At 40.0% G+C, this 22,968-nt stretch overlaps 2 protein-coding genes across 4 annotated transcripts; both read left to right on the top strand.

The window, feature by feature from the left end:
• The first annotated feature begins 159 nt into the window (after window positions 1-159).
• thnsl2 (threonine synthase-like 2) lies at window positions 160-7,711 on the top strand. 3 transcript variants are annotated; one of them, XM_074617783.1, is made up of 9 exons: window positions 160-256; window positions 2,840-3,071; window positions 3,166-3,360; window positions 4,511-4,663; window positions 4,756-4,995; window positions 5,342-5,490; window positions 5,620-5,745; window positions 5,870-6,024; window positions 7,108-7,711. In XM_074617783.1, exons 2-9 carry the CDS (start codon window positions 2,849-2,851, stop codon window positions 7,331-7,333), a joined length of 1,467 nt encoding a protein of 488 aa, XP_074473884.1. In that variant the 5' UTR covers window positions 160-256; window positions 2,840-2,848; the 3' UTR covers window positions 7,334-7,711. The 3 variants fall into 3 exon arrangements, with proteins under 3 accessions (XP_074473884.1, XP_074473882.1, XP_074473883.1); XM_074617781.1 differs by lacking the exon at window positions 160-256 and adding an exon at window positions 1,290-1,506; XM_074617782.1 differs by lacking the exon at window positions 160-256 and adding an exon at window positions 1,318-1,456.
• Window positions 7,712-8,829: 1,118 nt separating this feature from the next.
• On the top strand, window positions 8,830-22,846 carry dqx1 (DEAQ box RNA-dependent ATPase 1). Its single transcript, XM_074617207.1, has 12 exons — window positions 8,830-9,087; window positions 12,933-13,321; window positions 16,581-16,774; window positions 17,789-18,257; window positions 19,027-19,317; window positions 19,646-19,745; window positions 20,110-20,265; window positions 20,483-20,674; window positions 20,803-20,928; window positions 21,270-21,460; window positions 21,544-21,734; window positions 21,853-22,846. Exons 2-12 carry the CDS (start codon window positions 12,980-12,982, stop codon window positions 22,058-22,060), a joined length of 2,460 nt encoding a protein of 819 aa, XP_074473308.1. The 5' UTR covers window positions 8,830-9,087; window positions 12,933-12,979; the 3' UTR covers window positions 22,061-22,846.
• The last annotated feature ends 122 nt before the right edge of the window (window positions 22,847-22,968 follow it).

Here is a 22,968-nt window from a genome sequence, read left to right as displayed (position 1 = left end):
ATCGTGTGCATTTTCTATGAAATGAGAAAATAATGCACTCATGGATGAGGGACAAAATCATGGATACAATATCTTAAGTAATAAATATGTTTTTCCTAGGTTATTCCAAAGTTCAAGTTCAAGTTTTATCTCCATTGGGACAGTCAACACTCAGTCAGTATATCTATCCCTTCTGGTGTAGAAGATAGCTCAGACTGGCAGTGAGTGGTAATTGGAGAGGAAAGAGTTCTGTTTAAATCCATTTGACTTCAGAGCGGTAAGTACTGCATGCTCTGTGTAGTATAATAGATGAGTAGTACAAACTGTCTGTGCTGACTTAGCAGCTATGATAGTTATCATGAGTCATGAGCTCATAGTTAGGTGACAGTTTTACAGTGTTGAATATTAATTAATTGTTTTGAATTGTAATTACCTACGGGGTCATTACTGTCTGATGAGGTAATAATTTACCTTTATTTAACCTTCTGACCCGCGACTGACTTAGCCGTCTTTCAGAGGCTGTAGCAGGTTCAGTTTAGAGCTAGATTGAAGCCATAGATATCTAATGAAACTAACTAAATTTGACCTCACTGTATAAAATGACCTGTGGTGACCTCTAGGATAATCACAGCCTCATGAAACTCTACCATCCAATTGCCGAAAAATGCAATCCTTGCAGAAATCTCAAAATGTCGAAAGTTTTTGATACCAAATCACAGCATGGCTTTTTCTATGGTGTTCCTCAAGGTCTTGGTGTCTTAATGTGGTATTTTGGAGGGATTATTGATCATTTTTATCAATTCTCAAGTGGTAACAATTTATTTTTTTAAATATAGCACCAAATCTGTGTAACAAATGGTATCAACCCAAAAATTGCTGCAACAACTTATGAGACATAAAAGAGCATGGAGATGACCATCATATACATCAATCATAATGTTCTAAACCCTTATACAATTCATTTTAATTAATTAATTCATGTTTATTTCTGATTTATGACTAGAACAACTTGACACACAGTGCTGAGCTGCATCTCAAATTAATCTTCAGGTTCCCAGCTTTCAGATGATGTACACCACTTCTATGTGACATCTACTGTTGACCTGCTATCTCCCCCTAAAGAGCCCCTATACCCCCCTAAAAAAAGACAAAAACGGGTCTATTGTGGGTCTCAGGGTTAACAGATATAATCTTATTATATCACATATTCCTATTATCTAATGTGATGTGATCCACTCCGTGTTTTTCGTCCCCCTGTATCAGCTGACCGGGTATCTTCTGACCCTTCCCTCCTTCCTTAGGCTTTGGACATAAACAGGAAGTCTATCTGGTTTAGCAGCCAGCAGCGCTGTGAATAAATTAATTCAAATCACTACCAGCGAAGTTTAGAACAACATGAAGACAATCTGAGCCAAGAAAGAAGAACTTCTCTTTGTTGTGAGAAGTTTGGGCCCATAAATCACCACAGCTTCGTGAGGTAAACAGCCTCTGCAAAAAGCATTAATCCACACCTGCTGCAAGATCCAGGTATGAACCGAGACAGGTATATATAATATATAATAATAATACATTATTTCACCGTGCATTCACAGTAAATCAATGCAATATGTGCAATATATATATATATAAAAAAGGCCTGTGCAATATTTGTAAAGTATGCAACCTCTACTGCTCCCATATATATATATATATATATATATATATATATATACCAAGTACTTCCTTATTATATTACTCCTATGTATTACATATTATATTATATATTATATTACTTATTCTAACTATATAGTACTTATTTTTTATTTTATTAATTTTTGCTCCTTAACTTACTTTTTTCTTAATGGAGCTTCCCAGCAATAAGTATTTCACACGATTGTACTTACAATACAAAGGTATTGTGAAATGACAGCTGTATACTGTGTACTGTATAACAGTAGTTATGCCAGTATATTACTGTGATTTAGCAGTATGCTGCTGTAGAACTACTATATTTAACTTTAACTTCACAGTAAATGTTTAGATTACTGTGATTTAGCAGTATGCTGCTTTAGAACTACTATATTTAACTTTAACTTCACAGTAAAGGTCTAACAGATTAATGCAATTTAGCAGTATTCTGCTGTAGAATTACTGTATTTAACTGTAACTTCACAATAAATGTTTAGATTACTGTGATTTAGCAGTATGCTGCTGTAGAATTACATTGTAAACTGTAAAATATTTGACTGTAAATTACTGGCCAGTACTGTGCTGTAAATGTACACTTAAAAACCATTATAAAATACTGAAAAACTGTTTTATTTGTTAACCCGTCAATAACTTCAAACATTGAAAAATAGGTTAAATTCAAATAAACACAAAAATATGATCAATTTTACACATTTATTTAGCATGTAGAGAAACCTCTCTTCTGATGAATTCACAGTAGCTTGCAGTAATCCCGGCTGTAATAGCCATGCCTCGCATTAATTTCACAATAAAATTCTGAATATTATATCGTGAATATCACAGTTAAAGGCCTGTGATGTAATTATAATGTAATTTATTGTGTATTATTACAGTTGCATCTTGTGAAATCCTGGTAATAATTTACAGTGTATGATAAAATAACAGCTGTACAACTGGGTTTGGTTAAGGTTAATGTGTTAGTTAGTGAAGTTAGCAATAAACGACGAACATTGTGGCTGGGAGTTTTTGACTGTCGTCTTCTGCTACGCTCTCCGAGCTATCACACATGGACCCAAACTGTTACAGGTAGTAGTAGATGATGCAGGCTGAGGGAAAGTACACCAAACGTCAGTAGCATGTCACTGATCTCATAACACAGGTGTGTATATAAGATCCAGGTCTCCATTCTCAGGTTTGTCCGATGCAGTACTGCAGTACTCGTGGTGGGGTCCGTGGATGGGACTTCCGGGATGTGCTGTTGTCAGGTTACGCTCCAGACGGGGGGATGTTCATGCCCGAGAGCGTCCCTGTGCTGAGCCCAGACACCTTGAGGGCCTGGAGGGGGCTGACCTACACCAAACTGGTGGTAGAGGTCGCCTCACTGTTCATCCCCACTCAGCTGATCCCCAGAGAGGACCTGGAGGGTGAGCGGGGGAAATATTCACTGTTATCATAACTTGTTGCTGAGCTGATAACACCAAGAATTTCTTCTCTTTTGTCCTTTTCCCCTGTTCCCAGTCCTAGTGGGTGAAGCCCTGTCTGGTTTCTCAGTGCCCGAGGTGGTGACAATCGCCCGGCTGAAGGACGGTCTGTCAGTCCTGGAGCTCTTCCATGGAGACACCTTAGCCTTTAAGGACCTGGCCATGACCTGCACTGTGCGCTTCCTCGACTACTTCCTGCGAAAACAGAATCGCAGAGCTACTGTTATTGTTGGTAAGACCTAACACCAATAATGTCATGTTATAACACTAAGGATCTAGTTTTTTTTTACGTAAGCTGACCGGGGCCTGTTTGCTAGTAACCTTTAGTCCCCTCTTACTTTATCTGTGATCATCATTTTAAATGGCAGTAAAGCCAATCACACAGCAAAGCTGCCATTAACCTGTATTTGTGTTGAAATTGTAAGACGACGTCATGGTCATATAATGAGGATTTTATCACTGCAGCTTGGTGATAACCCCTGGTTAAAATATTTTTTGGTGACTAGGCTATATAACTACAGTAATTCATACTTGTTCAGTTGTCTGAAAAAGGAACAGAAAAATCGGTAAATGAGACCAACTCTATGGTGAAAGAAGCTGTAGTTTTGTTGCCTAAACCTAAAGAAGTTGTAGTCTTATTGCCTAAACCTAATGAAGTTGTAGTTTTATTGCATAAACCTAAAGAAGTTGTAGTTTTGTTGCTTAAACCTAAAGAAGTTGTAGTTTTATTGCCTAAACCTAATGAAGTTGTAGTTTTATTGCATAAACCTAAAGAAGTTGTCGTTTTGTTGCTTAAACCTAAAGAAGTTGTAGTTTTATTGCCTAAACCTAATGAAGTTGTAGTTTTATTGCTTAAACCTAAAGAAGTTGTAGTTTTATTGCTTAAACCTAAAGAAGTTGTAGTTTTATTGCCTAAACCTAAAGAAGTTGTAGTTTTGTTGCTTAAACCTAAAGAAGTTGTAGTTTCGTTGCCTAAACCTAAAGAAGTTGTAGTTTCGTTGCCTAAACCTAAAGAAGCCTTTTTCGTTTGTGTTCAAAACGTGACATTTCATTCATTTTTACAACATCTTAGAATGTGTTACTTTTAAGTTTCACTTTAATTTTTACAACTTAGTAGCTACTGACCCACATCTATGGTGCTTATAGCGACTGATAATGCCTATTTAATGGCCTGATAACAGTCGAATCGAGTGGAAAAGGAAGCATAATATTCATCAGCAGTCAGGTGAAGGTAAAGATCCTTTGCTTTGACGCAACACTGTGATTATCATTAACAAGCACATTCATGCTCTCTAGAGAAAGCAAGAAGCACCAAGTCTATAGTAGCATAGATGATACATGTAATGAATCTGAATCAGCCAGCTTGTGGTTTTCCTCTCCAGGTACATCAGGGGACACAGGTGGCTCAGCCATCCAGAGCGCCAAAGGTCTCGGTGGGTTTGATGTGGTGGTGATTTACCCCCGAGGACGCATCACTCCGGTCCAAGAGAAACACATGATCACCTGCCTGGAGGATAATATCCATGTGTTTGCAGGTAAACCTAAAGAGGCTAAAAGGACTAACGGCTGTTCTTTCACAATCAAACAATCAAAATCAAACGATGTGTGTTTTTTTTTAACTCTGCAGCAGACGGCAGCTCAGATGACATAGATCAGCCTCTGCGCCGTCTCTTTGCCGACCAGGAGCTGGTCAAGTCTCACGGTCTCATGAGCCTTAACTCAGTCAACTGGTCTAGAGTCATGGTCCAGCTGGCTCACTTCATCTATGCTTACCTGGAGCTCAGCGGTATGGAGCAGGCCGAGGCTGACGGAGACCTGCCTGTGCTGGAGGTGGTGGTGCCAACTGGAGGGGCGGGAAATATTGCAGGTGGGTTGATTACTACTAGTAGGTTTAGTTTTAGGGCTAGAGTGAAGCTACAGATCATCACATCATATGAAACTAGAAAATCTAAGTCGGGAAGGAGACTAAATAACGCTCCAAAGTTGGGCTAAATTTTAGCGAGGAAAAACTGGCATGGCCATTTTCAAAGGGGTCCCTTGACCTCTGACTTCAAGTGAAATAAAGTGGGCATGTCTGTAAAGGGGAGACTCGTGAGTACCCAAATTATCATACAGTGCTTCTCATGACACGGGTTTGTCCCTCTCTCCCTGTCTGTCTGTCTGTCTGTCTGTCTGTCTGTCTGTCTGTCTGTGTCTGTCTGTGTGTGTCTCAGCTGGCTACATAGTAAAGCAGATGGGATTGCCCTTGAAGCTGGTGGCCATGGTGAATTCTAATGACATCGTGCACAGGACGGTAACCACTGGGGACTTTTCCATGGCAGCTAATGTCACACAAACTTTGGCCTCTGCCATAGACATCCAGGTAACAGAGCTACACAGGCCACAGCTACGACTCAGTCAGTCAGGCATTATTTTAAATGTCCAGCATGTGTGTAAAAGCTATAAAAGTTGTATTGACATGTTTGGTCACTCCTTGACTTCTGGCGTCTAGGACCCGTACAACATGGAGCGAGTGTTCTGGCTGCTGCTGGGCAAAGATGGTGCTTCAGTGAAGAACATGATGGAGGAGTTTCAACAATCTCACAGACACTCTCTGCCGGACAACCACCGCAAACTAGTACCAATCATAAACTACATCTGTATACTGTATTCAGGCATGCTTATCTCCTATTTGTCTAGTGAGACCAACCCCCCATCTAACACCCTGGTACCTTTGTGATCGTTCCCTGTTTTACTTCTAGTTGTCACAAGTTTTATCAACTGGATCAGTGACCGATGAAGGGATCCTGGAGATCATGAGGAGATGCTGGGAGGAAAACCAGTATGTCCTGTGTCCACACACAGCTGTGGCTGTATGGCATCATTACCACTGTCCTCACAGCCCCGGGCTCAACAGGTCAAGCATAGTGTATTCATTCTATGTACCCACATACGCACAAGACATTTCTGACTTCACTGCAAGACATGAACTAGCAGGGTGTCTGAGGTCGTCTAGCCTCGAGGAGGACATTAACTGAAAGAAAGAATGATCTAAACAACAGAAAAGGACCAGAAGAAGAAACAAGCTTTTAGAAAAGCTCCAAAACACAACTAATTATTAAATATTTCAGACCAGTCACACAACAGGAGCTGGTTTACAAACAACAGCCATGCTAGCAGCTTTGTGAGGCTGTACTTAACCATAGACATATATGCATGTGAAAATCGTCTATCGCTTGCAATATTAGACACATAGTTTTTAATACATATCGTACATTTCATGTTTTAAACACGCTAACATTAACTTATATCGATTAGCTAACAATAACGAACGTTAGCTAGCTCTTATCTGATGTTAAGGAGGCAAATGTTTTGTAAAGATTTAACGTTAACTTGAACAGTTATACAAATAATGTGAAAAATGCTTAAAGGAAAATGTGATATGATGGTAATAGTTTTTAATAACCTAATAATACCTAATAATTGATTGAATCCCACCATCTATCGAAGGAGAGACCGGTGATCCATTAACCGGAAGCAGTGATGTTAACGTATTTATCAGTTTTTCACCAAAATCTTTGGGAAAAGAAAAAACGTTAACTTAACGTTACTCCTCGTAGATCATAAACGTTTGAATATAAAACGACGCATTGAAATCGGTTGAGAAATGTAGACGTTATAGTAATTTTTATCCAGAAAAACGGCAGCTCCCCGTTCACTTGTATAGGGTTACAGGCCACTTTTGCCTGGTCCAATATGGCGCCCACATTGACGTATGATCCAGGAGTCAATGCGGCGTCTATGTATATATATCTATGGTACTTACTGTAGGCACACCATGCTCACAATGTTTACCATACTCACTGTCTTTATTTACTGTGTTAGCATGCTAGAACTAGCAAAAAAAAATTACAAAGTTGGCCAAATTGCTCTTTACTGGACTTACTGTAGCAGAGGTCTTATCCAGTTTTCCAAGTAATTACTGAAACTCTTTTTGCAGGTGTTACATTGCAACAGCATCTCCAGCCAAGTTTCAGGCAGCAGTGCAGAGGGCCGGCCTGACCTTTGACCTACCCGAGGCAGTGCTGGCGTTGGACAAGTTGGCCACCCGTTACCAGAACCTGGAGCGGAGCGAGAACTGGTGCAAAGACTGGGAGGACAGTCTGAGAGAGAAACTCCAGTCTGTGAGTTCAGCCAGGAAGAACAAAGAGACTTATTACAGCTGATTAGGACAGGTGTTATTCTATATATTAAAATAGGGTTTTTACTTCAGAAAAGCTGATTTTAATCATTAAACTGTGTAATGGGTGAGGTCAGGTGACTCTGGCAGTGTGACAATGACCTATGCACTTCCTTATCTGGATGTAGTGAATGATGTTGATGGGAAAGGCCTCCTGTTGCCTCTTTGATGGACTTTGGTCTGCAGTGTCATACAAATTAAGTAATTATTGTTATGCAGCAACATTTCTGTCCCCATGAATTACTTCCTCATATTTTCTTTAAAATGTGTCAGATATTTATATCACATGTCTTAAATTAAAGATTAAGGTCTTCTTTATAACATAAACAAAGAATAATGCACATTAAAGATATAAATATAAAATAACATGTTTACTCTACTGAGCTTTTTTTGGTATGTGTGCTCGATTTTTACCATGTCCCCAGAGCAAAGCAATCAACTTCTACAAGAACTATAAGACATAAAAATGATAAAATATGCAAAATATTCTTTAATTAATGTTATATACTGTATGTCATAGTGGAGGCTGGTCCATAGAGGCAGAGGAGGTTGCTCCTCCTCTATTTCTGAGAGGTAAGAGGGTATTTAAAAAAGTAATTAGCTAAAATAAACCATTACAAAATCTCAGTGTCATATTAGAATAGAATAGAATAGAATGCCTAATTTAATTAATGTTATATATATATATAACATTGATTAAATAATATATATTTAAAAAATATATAAAAAATACATATATATACATATATAAATATATATTTATTTATACATATATATTTATTTATATATCTTTTTATATATCTCTTAATATATATATATATATATATAAATACATATATATTTATATATGTATATATATTTTTTATATATTTATATATATATATATTTTTTATATATATATATATTAGTGGAGGCTGGTCCATAGAGGCTATTTTTGAAAGGAAAGAGAGATCAAAATATTAACCATTATCAAATCTCAGTGTCATGTTACCCTGTCAATCACTACATGCAGAAATTAAAAAAAGACATAAAGACCTTTACAGATTTGTCATTGATCATATATTTAAAAACATTATTATAGGAAATGTGATGTTTGGTTTCTTGAAAAAAATAAATATATATATATATATATTTTTTAATATGACATATATATATTTGTATATATAAATATATATATTTTAAAGAAAACATCAAATTTATTAAAAGAAAAATACATATATATATTTATATATAATATGAGAAATATTATTTATTTTAATTAATTTGATATGTTTTCTTGTGTTATGTTATCTTTTATTCATAAATATACATTTAACAATAAATACCTCATTGTGATGTTGAGCAATATGTGAAAAAACACTTTCTAATGCAGAACATCTGTCTGGTCTAACCACTCTGACCACATGGATTCCCCAAAAACCCCCAAAAATCTCCGTGTTTTCCGAGGAGCCCTGAACGCAGCACGAGATCTGACAGCTCCCCAGACCAACATGGCGGCTGCTGCTAGCTGAGCTCGACCAGTCAACTGCTCCAGTCTTTTGTTGTTATTCTCACACAGCTGTCAGGAAACAAACCACATCCGAGGAGACACACTGGTAACGACTGTCGCAACGTGTTCCCCTCCACATTACCTGGTTTTTATCCAGCTGTTGTCCGGTATGTGAATGTGAGTGGACTGACACTGGACTGAAGGCTTCTGCTGGTTTCCTCACCTTCTCTACCTACAGATATGTTCCACAGGTAAGACAGACACCTGGTGACACAGTACACCTGTACTAGCTCATGTCTTTGTGTTTGTTTTATTTACGACTGTGTGACTTAGCAGAGTTTAAATGGCACTCAGAGCTAAGAATATGCTCTCATAGTAATATTTACACTGCTTTTAAAACCCTCTGAGACCCACAATAGACCTGTTTTTGTCTTTTTTAGGGAGGTACAGGGGGTCTTTAGGGGGAGATAGCAGGTCAACAGTAGATGTCACATAGAAGTGGTGTACATCATCTGAAAGCTGGGAACCTGGAGATTAATTTGAGATGCTGCTCAGCACTGTGTGTCAAGTTGTTCTAGTCATAAATCAGAAATAAACATGAATTAATTATTTAAAATTAATTGTATAAGGGTTTAGAACATTATGATAGAAGTATATGATGATCATCCCCATGCTCTATTATGTTTCTTAAGTTGTTGCAGTAAATTTGGGGTTTTGGTGCTAAATTTAACCTTTTTTTCACTCGAGAATTGATAAAAAATGATCAATAATCCCTCCAAAATACCACATTAAGACACCAAGACCTTGAGGAACACCATAGAACAACAGTAGATGTCACATAGAAGTGGTGTACATCATCTGAAAGATGGGAACCTGGAGATTAATTTGAGATGCTGCTGCAGCACTGTGTGTCAAGTTGTTCTAGTCATCAATCAGAAATAAACATTAATTAATTATTTAAAATAAATGGTAAAATTCCCATGCTCTATTATGTCTCATAAATTGTTGCAGAAATTTTTGGGTTGATACCATTTGTTACACAGATTTGGTGCTTTTTTACCACTCAAGAATTGATAAAAAAAATGATCAATAATCCCTCCAAAATACCACATTAAGACACCAAGACCTTGAGGAACACCATAGAAAAAGCCATGTTGTGATTTGGTATCAAAAACTTTGAGATTTCTGCAAGAATTGCATTTTTCGGCGAGCACTTCTGTTGTGTAAACTGCTCAGAAACCCCCTTATTGTCAATCTAGCTAGGAAAGCCATCCATCCTCTGAATGCTCTAGGTCTCTAGTTTGTGGCTGTAAAGTTTCATGAAGCTGTGATTATCCTAGAGGTCACCACAGGTCATTTTATACAGTGAGGTCAAGTTTAAAAAAAATGGTCTCACTACAATGAAATGTCTACTATGGGGACTAACATCATCACACATGAATACAGTTGGGCTCATTGGATCCACAAGAGTCTCAGCTTTACAGTGATACCCACTTTATGTAATTCAAGACTGTTTAGGGACCCCAGTATGCAATCATTTTAGAATAGGTGAAAATAACACATTTATACTGCATGAAAAAACTGCATGTTTTTTGCGCAGAAATGCATGTGATTATCATAAAGTGGGCATGTCTGTAAAGGGGAGACTCGTGGGTACACATAAAACCCATTTCCATTCACATATCTTGAGGTCAGAGGTCAAGGGACCCCTTTGAAAATGGCCATGCCAGTTTTTCCTTGCTAAAATTTAGCACAACTTTGGAGCGTTATTTAGACGATCCCGCGTGTCTCAGAGGAATCACAAAAAATATTATGAGAAGGAACTTATATTTGTAATGTGATTATAAACAGCCAGCTATTTGCATTCACTGCATCCTTTTGTTTGTCTCGTGACCTGTACACAAACAATTGATGGCTCCACCCTCGGGTGATTCAAATTAGATACACACAGTCTCAATAACAATGTACAGTGTAAGCTCGTCAAAGGTAGTGTAGTGCTATCCAAGGAGTGGTATAAAAACATTACTAATGCATTGATAGGTCCCAGGAAAACATTGGGCTCTATCTGTGAAATAGGAGAAGTTTGGAAACAAGACTCTTCTCTTCACCCACTGGGTCAAACTTAGGAAATGGCAAAGTAGGGATTCAACTTTTTCAGTCCCGATACCGATTTATTATTTTCCCAGTATCCTTATAAGCCTATTTGTAGAGTAGGTTTTTGGCTTCTGTCAAGCAGGACAGTGATGTTCACTGTTGTGAGTCTGAGCTGAAGAGCTCTTTTGAATATCTCACTGCGGCTGGTATCTTTCCTGCTGAGATAGCGTGAACTTCAGCTATGTGTCTGTACATTGTTAAGCTGGACCAGCCTGCACAACTGTCTGGGAACCTGCTGCTGCTGGTAGCCTGCTGTTTAGTATGTTATTTGTAATTACGTAAAGTGTGATCAATTTAATCCTCTGCTGTCACAATGCAACTTAATACTGCATGCGTCACTGCTTTTCAGCTTCCTGGTTTTCATCACACAGTGGCTCAGTGCAGCTCGTTGTAGCTCCTGTTATTAGGGATGGGTTTGAAGGTAGAACATACTAGTGCCGTTGCAGTACCCAAGCTTTGTTACAGATACTAAAGCCTGAGAGAAAACTAAACATTAAAACACTAAAAATTATTTTTATTTGAGAATAGAAGCCAAAGTTCTTAAAGGTCCCATGTTATAAAAAGTTAAATTTTCATGTCTTTTATATTATAAAGCAGGTTTAAGTGATATATATAAATACTGTGAAAGTATCGAAACGCTTAATCCACAGAGAAATACACACAGCCTGTATTCAGAAACTGTGCGTTTGAAACAAGCCATTAGGATTTCTGTCCATTTGTGATGTCACAAATATACAATATATATAGATCATCACACGGTTTTAAACATAAACATTTTAAATGTGTCCCAGTTTATTTCCTGTTGCAGTGTATGTAAATAACATCAGCTGACAGGAAGTAAACATGGACCCAAACTGTTGCCTAGCAACGCAATTCCATTGCAATTCCGTTGAAATGCACTAAAACGGAGCGTTTCAGACAGAGAATGAATACAGGTATATTCAGGCAGACAGTATGAGGAAAATAATGTGTTTTTTGAACATTAAAGCATGTAAACATGTTCTAGTAGAAACACAGAATACAAGTATGAACCTGAAAATGAGCACAATATGGGACCTTTAATAGTGCGTGGGCAGATTTAATTACAGAAAAACAAATTGAAAGACATTTGCATATTGCATTTGCTGAAAAACCAGCAGGAGCCTCCAGACAAATCAAGACGTTTCTTCAATGTCCTGCCTCTTATTTGCACTTCACTGCATTAGACTTAATAGGCTGTGTTACCTTCATTATGAGGCTCAAATATGTTTTACGGCTCCAGGCCGATTTTGTTTTTGGTCAAAAGTGGCTCTTTTGATAGTAAAGGTTGCTGAACCCTGGGCTAGAATGAAGACACAGATATCATATAAATGATATTACGACAAACTGAGACTTTCTTGACTTGCAAAATTATCTTTTAAATTGACAAACATCATATGTGTGATTCATGGCGTAATTCAAACGGGATCAAAAATATTTATTGTCTCTCTCCGTTGACTAGGGGCGGGACTTTGCCTCTCTATAAATCAGCATGCCAGTAAGGTGCCAGCAGGCCTTCCTCCACAGATCATGTCTGTTGCAGCTGTCCAACACACACACACACACACACACACACACACTGTCTGTGGCATCTGGGTGGAGTCAAGCATTCCCCACTTAAATACCAGACACGCTACACGTTCCTATGACGGGCCTGTTTGAGTGAAAGGAGACAATGTTTACTAGAGACAGGAAGTACTGTGGCTCCTGCTTTGCATTCATGTTTGTGGTTCCTGAAATTCAAGTGTCTTCTCAGTTGTTTCTGTATGACTCAGAGCTTCCTCTGACTGTACTGTCAGCTGAATGTTAAAGGCTAATTGGCACAGCAGGCAACTCCTAACTTCAGTGTGTCTAATATACTGCAGGTCTGACGTCACCTCCCCTGATTCCTTCCTTTGCTTCGTGTGTTTTTGCCTCTCTGTAGGTGATCTCAGGCCTCTCTGTGAACCAGCCCCTCACCTACCCAAGCTGATGATGTCATCACCACCACCAGCAGCTAAGCCCTCCGCCACCTCCCTCTCCCCCGGGTCACAGGTTCGACCCTCGTCTGCCCTGGACTCCCTGTCCATATCTTCCCTCCTGTCTGGGGATTTAGATGACGAAGGCGATGGAGGAAGAGGGGAGGAGGAAGGGCTGGGAGACCTAGAAGTGAACCCTTACGACGGTTTGCCCTTTTCTTCACGTTACTACGCCCTGCTGGAGGAGAGGCGTCAGTTTCCCATATGGAGGCTCAGGCAGAGTCTGCTGGAGCACCTGGAGAGCCACAGCATGCTGCTAGTCAGTGCACCTAGTGGAGCTGGAAAAAGCACCCAGGTAACCAGGAACCAGCAGGGCCACAGGGGGAAATAACATGTGTATGTAATCACCTAGATTTATCCAGGTCAAACTCTAAACATGAACCTTTTATATTCTTAAATTGACAGTGTTTGTTGCAACATAATAATATTAATACTTAGCCATTAAGGTTGTAATGATACATTTTTACAACAATACGATATGTATCAATTTCAAGGATGATATTTGGCTCATCTAGAGCTATACGATACGATACGACACGATACGATACGATACGAAATGTACGATACGATACGATACGATATGAAACAATACGATACAATACCATATGAAATAAAACGATACGATACGATACAATACCATATGAAGCGATACGATACGATACGATATGAAATGATACGATACAATACGATATGAAACGATACGATACGATACAATAGGAAACGATACGATGTGATGCGATGCGATGCGATACGATATGAAACGATACGATACGATACGATACGATATGAAACGATACAATACGATATGAAACGATACAATACGATACAATAGGAAACGATACGATACGATACGATACGATACGATACAATACGATATGAAACGATACAATACGATACGATACGATACGATACAATTCAATGACTTGAAATCAGTGTGACTGTGAAATAAATATCTGATACTGGACGTTGCAGGTCAGGATTCCTCAAAGTTATTCTTGTAAGAGATAAATTAATTATGGATATAAACAAAGTAAACGCAACGATTAATGGCAAATACATAACACCTTTTACTTGAAAATAATAAAAAAAAGTGCAACTTCGGGACTTGCTGCTTCAGTTCTCAAGATACAAGGTAGTCCAATATTTATCAAAAAATAAAATAAACCAACTTCTATTCAAGTTGAATGAAAAGTGGTTTAACCTGCTGCTTCTGCTCAAAGCTACCGATTTCAGTACTGATACAAAATAGTACTTTATTCAACACCTTACTTTACTAAGAGTGATTTTAGTTTTACACAAAACCATTTTTCATGCAACACAATAAGGCACACATCTTAAATGCGCCAGTGTCTATTAACAAAAACAGCTACGAATATTCAAGAACTTAAAATACTGTGTAAAACGATCTGTTTCCATGCCACAGAAACCTGACTAACCGGGTTAATGAGACACAGTAATAATGGGATAATGTGTTGATCCTTGTCCTATATTTTGAGTCATTTAAGCTTCTAAGCATTCTAAGCTCATTCACTACTCTCTCTATAGTAGACGCGTACTCTCCCTGAGATGGCCTGGTTATCATTACACCTTGCCTCTCAGCTCTCCACTCCCCTCAGGCTAATGAATGACAGTCCAGTAACATTGTTCTGCTGTAACCTCAACACTCATTTCATCTAGAAACATGCTGAGCTCCCCTTTCCAGCACCTTCTTCTCTAATCAGCAGCTTACTTCGTGCTACTGTAGCATGTGTCTTTCAAGGAGAAACACACTTTCTCTTTTGTCTTTTTAACCTGCTGCATCTTTTATCATTCTGGTGACACTGTGCTGTACTGATTAGCTGTTGTTAAGACACTCTGACCTTTGCACTTCTTACCGTTGGCTGCATGCAATGTCTGCTACCTTTACTCTCACTCTGAGTTGAATGAGAACAACTGGTATCTAGCTCAAAGTGTAATATTTTAGAGCATAAATATGAGAGAACACTATGGAGATTACATTTCCACACAGATCTGAATATTTGGCATACTTTGACTTCTTTATTCTTAACTTGAACTCCCATTAGTTTCCACAAAGAGGTCGTCTTCCTGGGTTTGTTTGTTTGTTTGATGTTTGATGGATGATTCAGCTTTTTCCTTTCCATGTCCTCATCATCATCAGCTCTAATGCAGGCTTTGGTTAAATATTTATTCTGTTGTAGGGCCGTGGTATATTTGTTCTGGCCAGTCATCCATGGATGGCACTCCACTTGCTTGTTCATTTATTACTGGAACACCTGCAGTACTGTGAGCCAAGTGGATAAAAGCATGGAACAATTGGCTGATGGTTGTGGATCCAGCTTGCATCACACAACCTGTTTGAATATTCCTGAAGATGAGATTAAGATCATGCATTATTTTTGAGGAAGAAGCCAAAAGGAAACTTATTTTACTGCCAAATGTTTGTTGGATTTAAAGGTACTACAGAGCATTTCAGCTCATTTTAGCTCACTGTTCTGATTTTTTTGGCCGGTAACTTCACCGTTTTGGTTCAGTCTCAACGCTCTCATCAACCTTGTGTCTGGATATTTTCCTCTAGAGTTAGTAGAAACCAAAGCAGAGCCAGAAGGAGAGTGAATATTGGCCTTACAGACAGTGGACATAAACACAACTCCAGATGAATGCTAACATTGCTCTGTGTCGGCTGGATGTGTAAATAGGCAACCGTATGCAACCTGTAATATTTCCTTGCAGCTGTTACTAGGGCTGCACGATTATGACCAACACGATAATCACGATTAGTTTGATCAATATTGAGATCACGATTATTTATCACAATTAATCATAGATTTTAGGGACAAAATATTTGTATTGCACTTTCACATTTAATCACACAGAGTGCTGCTTTCACTTCCATGGTGTGTTACATTCCTGCTAATGTACACATCTTTGTATCAAAATAAGACTGGTCCTTATCCACAGTGCATCTCCTAGAAATTGTACCAAAATATTTTACCCAAAATTGAATAAACAGAGAACTGCTTTCACTTTCACGTTGTGCTTTCAGCTTGTCCTGCTAATTAACACATTTCTGCATTAAATAAGACTTAAAATAAGGTTCTTCTTCACCTGAATTCAGTGCATTTTGCTTATCTGCTCTCTGTTAAAACGAGTATTACACAGTATATTACTCTTCTACTGTGGACTGCAGCCGCAACATTCACGGGCTGTCGCTGTCGGCTATCGGTAGCCCCCTAGTGGCTGGCTGTTAGTTTAAGAAGCGCTTGATTTGATATGCAGCAGTCTTCTATGAGCGGATCACACATTTTAAACGTCAATATTGCAGTCGATCATGTTCACTTTATTGTGTGAAACCAAAATTGTGATCGCGATTAATATTAGATTAATTGTGCAGCCGTAGCTGTAACAACTTCAAACAAATTATAGTGATGATTTGGACTCCTTACACTGCTTCTGAACAACTGTGTAAACCTGTGTGTAAATACTCATCATGTCCCCCTTCCTCGTCTTGTTGACCTCTTGTCTTTCTTTTCTTCTCCCTCCTGTTCTCCCTGCAGGTGCCACAGTGGTGCGTGGAGTACGCTTTGTCCTATGAGTTTTCTCAGGGCCTGGTGTGTTGTTCTCAGCCCCATTCGGTGACGGCGGTGAGTCTGGCCCTTCGCGTGGCTGATGAGATGGACCTCAGCCTGGGTCTGGAGGTGGGCTACAGGGTGTCTCACGATGACAGCTGTACACCCGACACCCTGCTCAGGTTAGGGCGCATGGATAATGCATATCGATAATGACATGTTATTATTTTCCCCAGTTCTGGGTCATGCCTCTCGTTTTCAGATGCGCTATTTGCTCCAAACTGCATGTGATTATCATAAAGTGGGCATGTCTGTAAAGGGGAGACTCGTGGGTACCCATAGAAACCATTTTCATTCACATATCTTGAGGTCAGAGGTCAAAGGACCCCTTTGAAAATGGCCATGCCAGTTTTTCCTCGCTAAAATTTAGCTCAACTTTGGAGCGTTATTCAGCTTCCTTCCCGACATGGTACCAATGGTACCAATGATTCCTTAGGTTTTCTAGTTTCGTGGGATATCTGTGTCTTCACTCTAGCCCTAAAACTGAACCTACTAGAGCCTCTGAAAGACAGTAAAGTCAGTCGGGATCGCGGGTCTCGGGGGGGTTTGAGTACAAGTGCAACAACTTTTTCAACAAGATATCAATATCAAAATGTGCTCGACCCAGCTGTAGGGAAATCCATGAAATGAGTCATTCATTGCTTTATTGTCTGAGCACAATGCTGATCTGTATCATGTGGAATCGTCTTCTCCTCCTCAGAGGTAATGTAGACGGCTTCATTGGATTTCACTAGTTTTTTTTACGATAATGTGTTGCATGGTCTTTCTTTTGCTTGCAGCCACACCTCGACTCTTTGTTCTCTGTTCCCTGCAGTTTGTTGTCCAAGGTGGCAGTAAAAGTGTTATAGCCGCAGTGTAATCACTGAAAATGGATCCCTGTGTCCTTTCCTGCACTCTGGAAGGATTATATAGATAAATGTAGATCCATAAAGGTCATAGTTTTCAGCCATTTAGCATGTCACTTCGTCTCTTAGTTATGTGTCAAAGGACGCTTTGACAGAGCTCCTGGCCATTGATAGTGTTTTTTGTGAGGTTTGACCCGCTGGGCCATCTCGCTGTCAAAATGCTTTAAAATCTGTGTTTGTTTAAAGGATACTGGCTCTTTCCTCATCTCTTTATTTTCCTTTCCCTCTCAGGTTTGTCAGTGACACTCTCCTGCTAGAGGAAATGATGTCCGACCCTCTGCTGCATCAGTATGGCATCGTGGTGTTGGACGAGCTCCAGGAGCGTACCGTGCCCACCGATGTGCTGCTGGGCCTGCTGTGTGACGTCTGCCGGCAGAGGTCGGACAACTTCCGTGTGGTTCTCCTCGCTCACCCGACGCTGGCGCCTCGGCTCTCCACCTTCCTGGGACCAACTGTCCCTCACCTCTCCCTGGACAGCGTGCTCACTGACCCCCCTACCAGAGACCGGGAAGAGGGGAGTGAGAAGGTGGAGGGGGACAATACGGGGGACAGTAAGACTGTTGAGTTGAACAAGGTGGAGATAATGTACCGGGAGCTTTCGTCTGGGAAGGAACCGGCGGCTGCTGCCTGTCACATGGTGCTGGATCTGCATAGAAGAGGAGAGGAAGGAGATGTGATGGTGTTTTTGGCGAGTGCACAGGTACAAGTCTCATACTTTATAAACCTATATAGTTTTTAAAACTTCCAAAGTACCAAATTAAACTAAAATCATGTTTCCCCTTTTGTCCAGACCAAATAAACCCAACTACAGATGTGAACACACACCCTTAGAGTAAAACTAGTCACTAAAGTCCAGCAACAGTAATAGATTTAGCGGCGTATCGGTAGAAACCATATCAAGTTCCTAGTGAAGTCTTTTTGTATATTTAACAAAAGGAAAACTGGTCATACCACCAATATTCACTGTGGTGTGCTGTAGAGTTTCACCACCTTTGTCTTGTAGAGGAGTGAAACAAGGACACTTCAACCTGAGAGGCCTCCGTTTCACACACAAACACACACACAGAACGCAACGTATCTGTCATGTGTTCTCCATCCATGTGCAAAGCTATGTGTATATATTGACCTAAAGTATATCAAACTCTCTCTCAAGCAAATTAAACTCCCTTTATGTCAACATCACCGCACCTTCTGCTCCTCGACTCACTATCGGTCCTGGTGTCCATTTAACACGGAGCCTGTCGTGTGTGCCTGTGTGAGCCGAGGCTGCATTTGTAAGTCAAAGTCCTCTCTGATGATACTGGTCTGTTCTGGTTAATCCTCAGTGAAGCACACACAGTGTACTAACACGACACCGACACGACACAACATAAACCCTCACAATGTATGTGGAGGGCTTCAGAGTGGATGTTTGAAAGAGTGGATTCAAACTGAGGCTCCGTTCTCTCTCTCTTCCCCGTTCTGTGTAGGAAACAGAAGAGTGTGTGGTCCTGCTGGAGAAGGAGTGTGTAGCTCTGAGTCCTCAGCTCGGTCCTCTCAGGATACTCCCCCTCCATGCTGGACTGGGTGGGCTGACCCAGCGGGTCTACGAATCCAACCCCGAAGCTTCTACGCTGAGGGAGAATGACAGCTCCCAGGGCGCGGATGGCTCGGTGCCGGGGGTCAAAAGGAAGGTTATCCTTTCAGATAGCCTCGCAGAGGCTTCCTTCTCCCTGCCAGCTATTCGCTACGTCATAGACACGGGCCTTCAACTCAAAACTGTGAGTTGGTTTTCATACATGACAAAATGTTGCGATTAAATTGCAAATTGTTTAAACAAAATAAGCCCACATATCTCTGTCTCTTATGTTTCTATTGTATTTATTTACTCTGATCATTGGTTGCTTGTATGGTTTTGATATAAACTACAGATTGTTCTAATGTGCTCAGTCAGTAAATGCTAAATCAGCTGGATGCAAAAAAAATTAAAATATGTACTTAAATGCAGAGGACAAAGAGTTATTTGAATAAAGTGGAAATCAAATCAGCATGTTCAGGCTGTCGTGTAACGATTCCTTCTCTGACATGTTTCCCCGTATTCTGCCACAGGTTTACAATACACAAATACGAGCTAACTCGCAGGTCGTGAGGTCGATCAGCAAACACCAGGCCGACATGAGAACTCAAAGGGTGAACAGCCGCCTTCCAGGTAGGTCAAAGCTCATTGCTGCTGTTCTGATTACCAGCTGATGTAGTTCAATGTGAACATTTCCTAAAACCCGAGGGCGATGCATGTCCACAAACTAATTCAGATTTTGGCTTTGCACTTATTTTCTGTATACCCAGCTTCACAAAAGTATATAAGAACAATCCATGTCATTAAATGTCCATTATAGGCAGCTTATACCTATTTCACCATCCAGCTACTGTATCACATTGCTAACTGTTTTAGTTATTAATGACTTCATGGTGATACATGATAGACTTCATGGCTGAAAATCACATTTTTCCAACTACAGTAATTCACTGTATCATGACTGTTCACTACATGTGGTCTCCTTGTTGGACTTTAGGTCTGTGTCTCCGTCTTTACCCTCAGTCTCTGTATGATGGGATGGAGGAGGCTCATTGTCCGGGGGTGGAGGAGGAAAACCTCAGCCACTTGGTGCTGTTGCTCAAGAGGCTTGATATTGCAGACATGGGACAGTGCAAGTTCCTGGACAGACCAGGTATGGACCACTCTGAATGACATTTATACCAGCTGCACCAGCGACGCTGCTCTTGTTTTCACCTTGTGAATCATCACATTTTATCCTATTGGACATTTATTGGTGCCAGACCGCGATCACTGATGTGTACTAGAGCAGTTTGCAGCTAGGTGCACTGCAGTTCTCTCTCTCTCTCTCCTCCATATTTATTCTTCTTCCATGTCTCCCTCATTCCCAGCCCCAGAGGCTCTAATGCAGGCTCTGGAGGACCTGGACTACCTGGCAGCACTGGACGATGATGGTAATCTGTCGGAGGTGGGCATCATAATGTCAGAGCTGCCGCTGGAGCCACCGCTGGCCAAAGCCCTGATCGCTGCCTGCGAGTACGACTGTGTTGATGAGCTGCTCACTATAGCTGCCATGCTCACGGGTAAGTTAAAAAAATCATTTTACTGTCTGGTAAACAATAAAAATGACACAATCAACTCACATTCACAAAGGTATGGTTCTGTACTCTTTTAAAATGAACATTTGATCTGTTCTTTGCCCTCTTGTCAGCTCCCTCCTGCTTCGTGACAGCAGACCCAAGCAGAGAGGAAACCGCCATCACACACTGGCGACCTCTGATGCACGCAGAGGGAGACCACATGACTCTTATTAATATTTATAATACCTTCATAGAGCGTACGTACTCTTCAGCCTTCATTACATAAATACTTTGTTAGATTTAGCATGACAGCCACAGTGGGAACCCTGCATTAATGTGACTGTTGGGGCTTCATTAACATATATATATATATATATATATATATATATATATATATATATTTATTTATTTATTTATTTATATATATATATATATATATATATATTTGATTTATATATATATATAATTTATTTATATATATTTTTTTATATTTATTTATTTATTTATATTTGATTTATATATTTATATATTTATTTATTTATATATTTATATATATATATACATGAGTTATTGAATGGTCCGTGTGTGGTAATTGCAGATAATCAGGACGAGGCATGGTGCACGACAAACTTCCTCAGTCACGCCTCCTTACGATTGGCCGTGGTGATCAGGGCGGAGCTGCTGGAGGTGATGCAGCGAATAGAGCTTCCCGTTTCTCCTCCTGCTTTCGGATGCCAAGACAACTGCACGAACATCAAGCGTGCTCTCATCTCAGGCTTCTTCCTCAAAGTAAACACCCTGTTTTCTTAAAACTGAGTGATATATTTTTGCACTTTGTTGCTGATGATAAATGTTGTTCTTAACCTGTTCAGGTGGCTCACGATGTGGACGGCTCAGGTAACTACCTCCTGCTAACTCACCGCCACGTGGCTCACCTGCATCCCTTCTCGTCCTACCGGTGTCGCCAGCCGTGCCCCAGTCCCCCGAGCTGGGTCCTCTACCACGAGTTCACCATCTCCTGCGATAACTGCATCCGCATCGCTTCCGAAGTCCACCCTCAGATGTGAGTCAAACCGTCGTAACATTGTAAATGTGCAAGTTAACTGGATTTTCGCCGTGTGAAATCGTTGCTCATCGTTGTCTATAAAAGCCCAATCTAAAGAAACACCTCTCTACCGTAGGCTTGTGGAGTTGGCTCCTCAGTACTACCTGGGAAACCTGCCATCGAGTGACGGCAAAGAGCTGCTCATGGAGCTGAGGCAGAGTCTGGAGCCCCATTCATACAGGTCGGACAGAGTGTCAGACGAGCACAGCAGGACTCACAGAGACGCAGACGGGACGGGAGAGGCTCACAATGAGTCCGGCACCGAGCTCTGTGTTGTTCAATGAGACGGAAGAAGAGACGGAGCGATTCAGGAGAAAACAGCTGTCACTTTATTGTTTGATCTGAGATTTGGTACTTTGTATGAATTAGTCTGAAATCTCATTTAAGGTTAAATCATTTTGATGTGTGATTTTTCAAATGGATTTTTACTGGAAAACAGTAATGTACAGTAACGTATTGTTAATATATCTTATATGCAATGGCTTTGGAAAATATTCAAACCTCTTCATTTTGTCCTTGTTGTGCTATGGATTGAATTAATTTAAATTTTACTTTGAATATGTTTTTATTTAATGAGGGATATCTGTGTTCCTGTTTCTGTAATTCTACAAAAATAGTCTAATAATAGTCTGTTATCTCACTTTAGGGTGTTGTGTGCACAGCGGCACAGAAACATTGATCTTAAATTTAGCACAACACAAATTTGAAAAAGTGAAGTGGATGAAACACTTTATCAAACCCCTGAAGTGTCATTTTAATTAAAACACTTACACATATTTCAGCTAAAAGCTATCCGCACTACTTCAGTGAGCAGGGACCCTGATATTGGTTGACCTTTGACCTCTATGCAGATGCCCATGAACAGACGGCCTCTCAGGGCTCACTGTGATCTGATGAGATACTGCAGCAGTGATGCACAGAGCTTCTATTTTCAACTTTTTGATACTGTTTGTATAATGTTTGGGTTTCCTCCTTAGATTCTGCCTTTTTTCTCTCCTATTTAATAGGATATGTCTGTCAATACAGTACTTCAATATTTCAAATAAATATGTGGTTTTTCATGTTTGAAATATCTCAGCTGAGTGATTTTTACTTTATAGCTGCCTCAAGTAGCCAGGCCAGCTGATGTTAGCTTCGCCCCAGCCCTGAAAAAAAGTCATAGTATAGTATGTCGAAAAATTTCATGAAAAAA

Source organism: Sebastes fasciatus, chromosome 19 (assembly GCF_043250625.1).
Source record: "Sebastes fasciatus isolate fSebFas1 chromosome 19, fSebFas1.pri, whole genome shotgun sequence".
Lineage (NCBI taxonomy): Eukaryota > Metazoa > Chordata > Actinopteri > Perciformes > Sebastidae > Sebastes > Sebastes fasciatus.
This window is presented reverse-complemented; position numbering and strand designations above follow the sequence as displayed.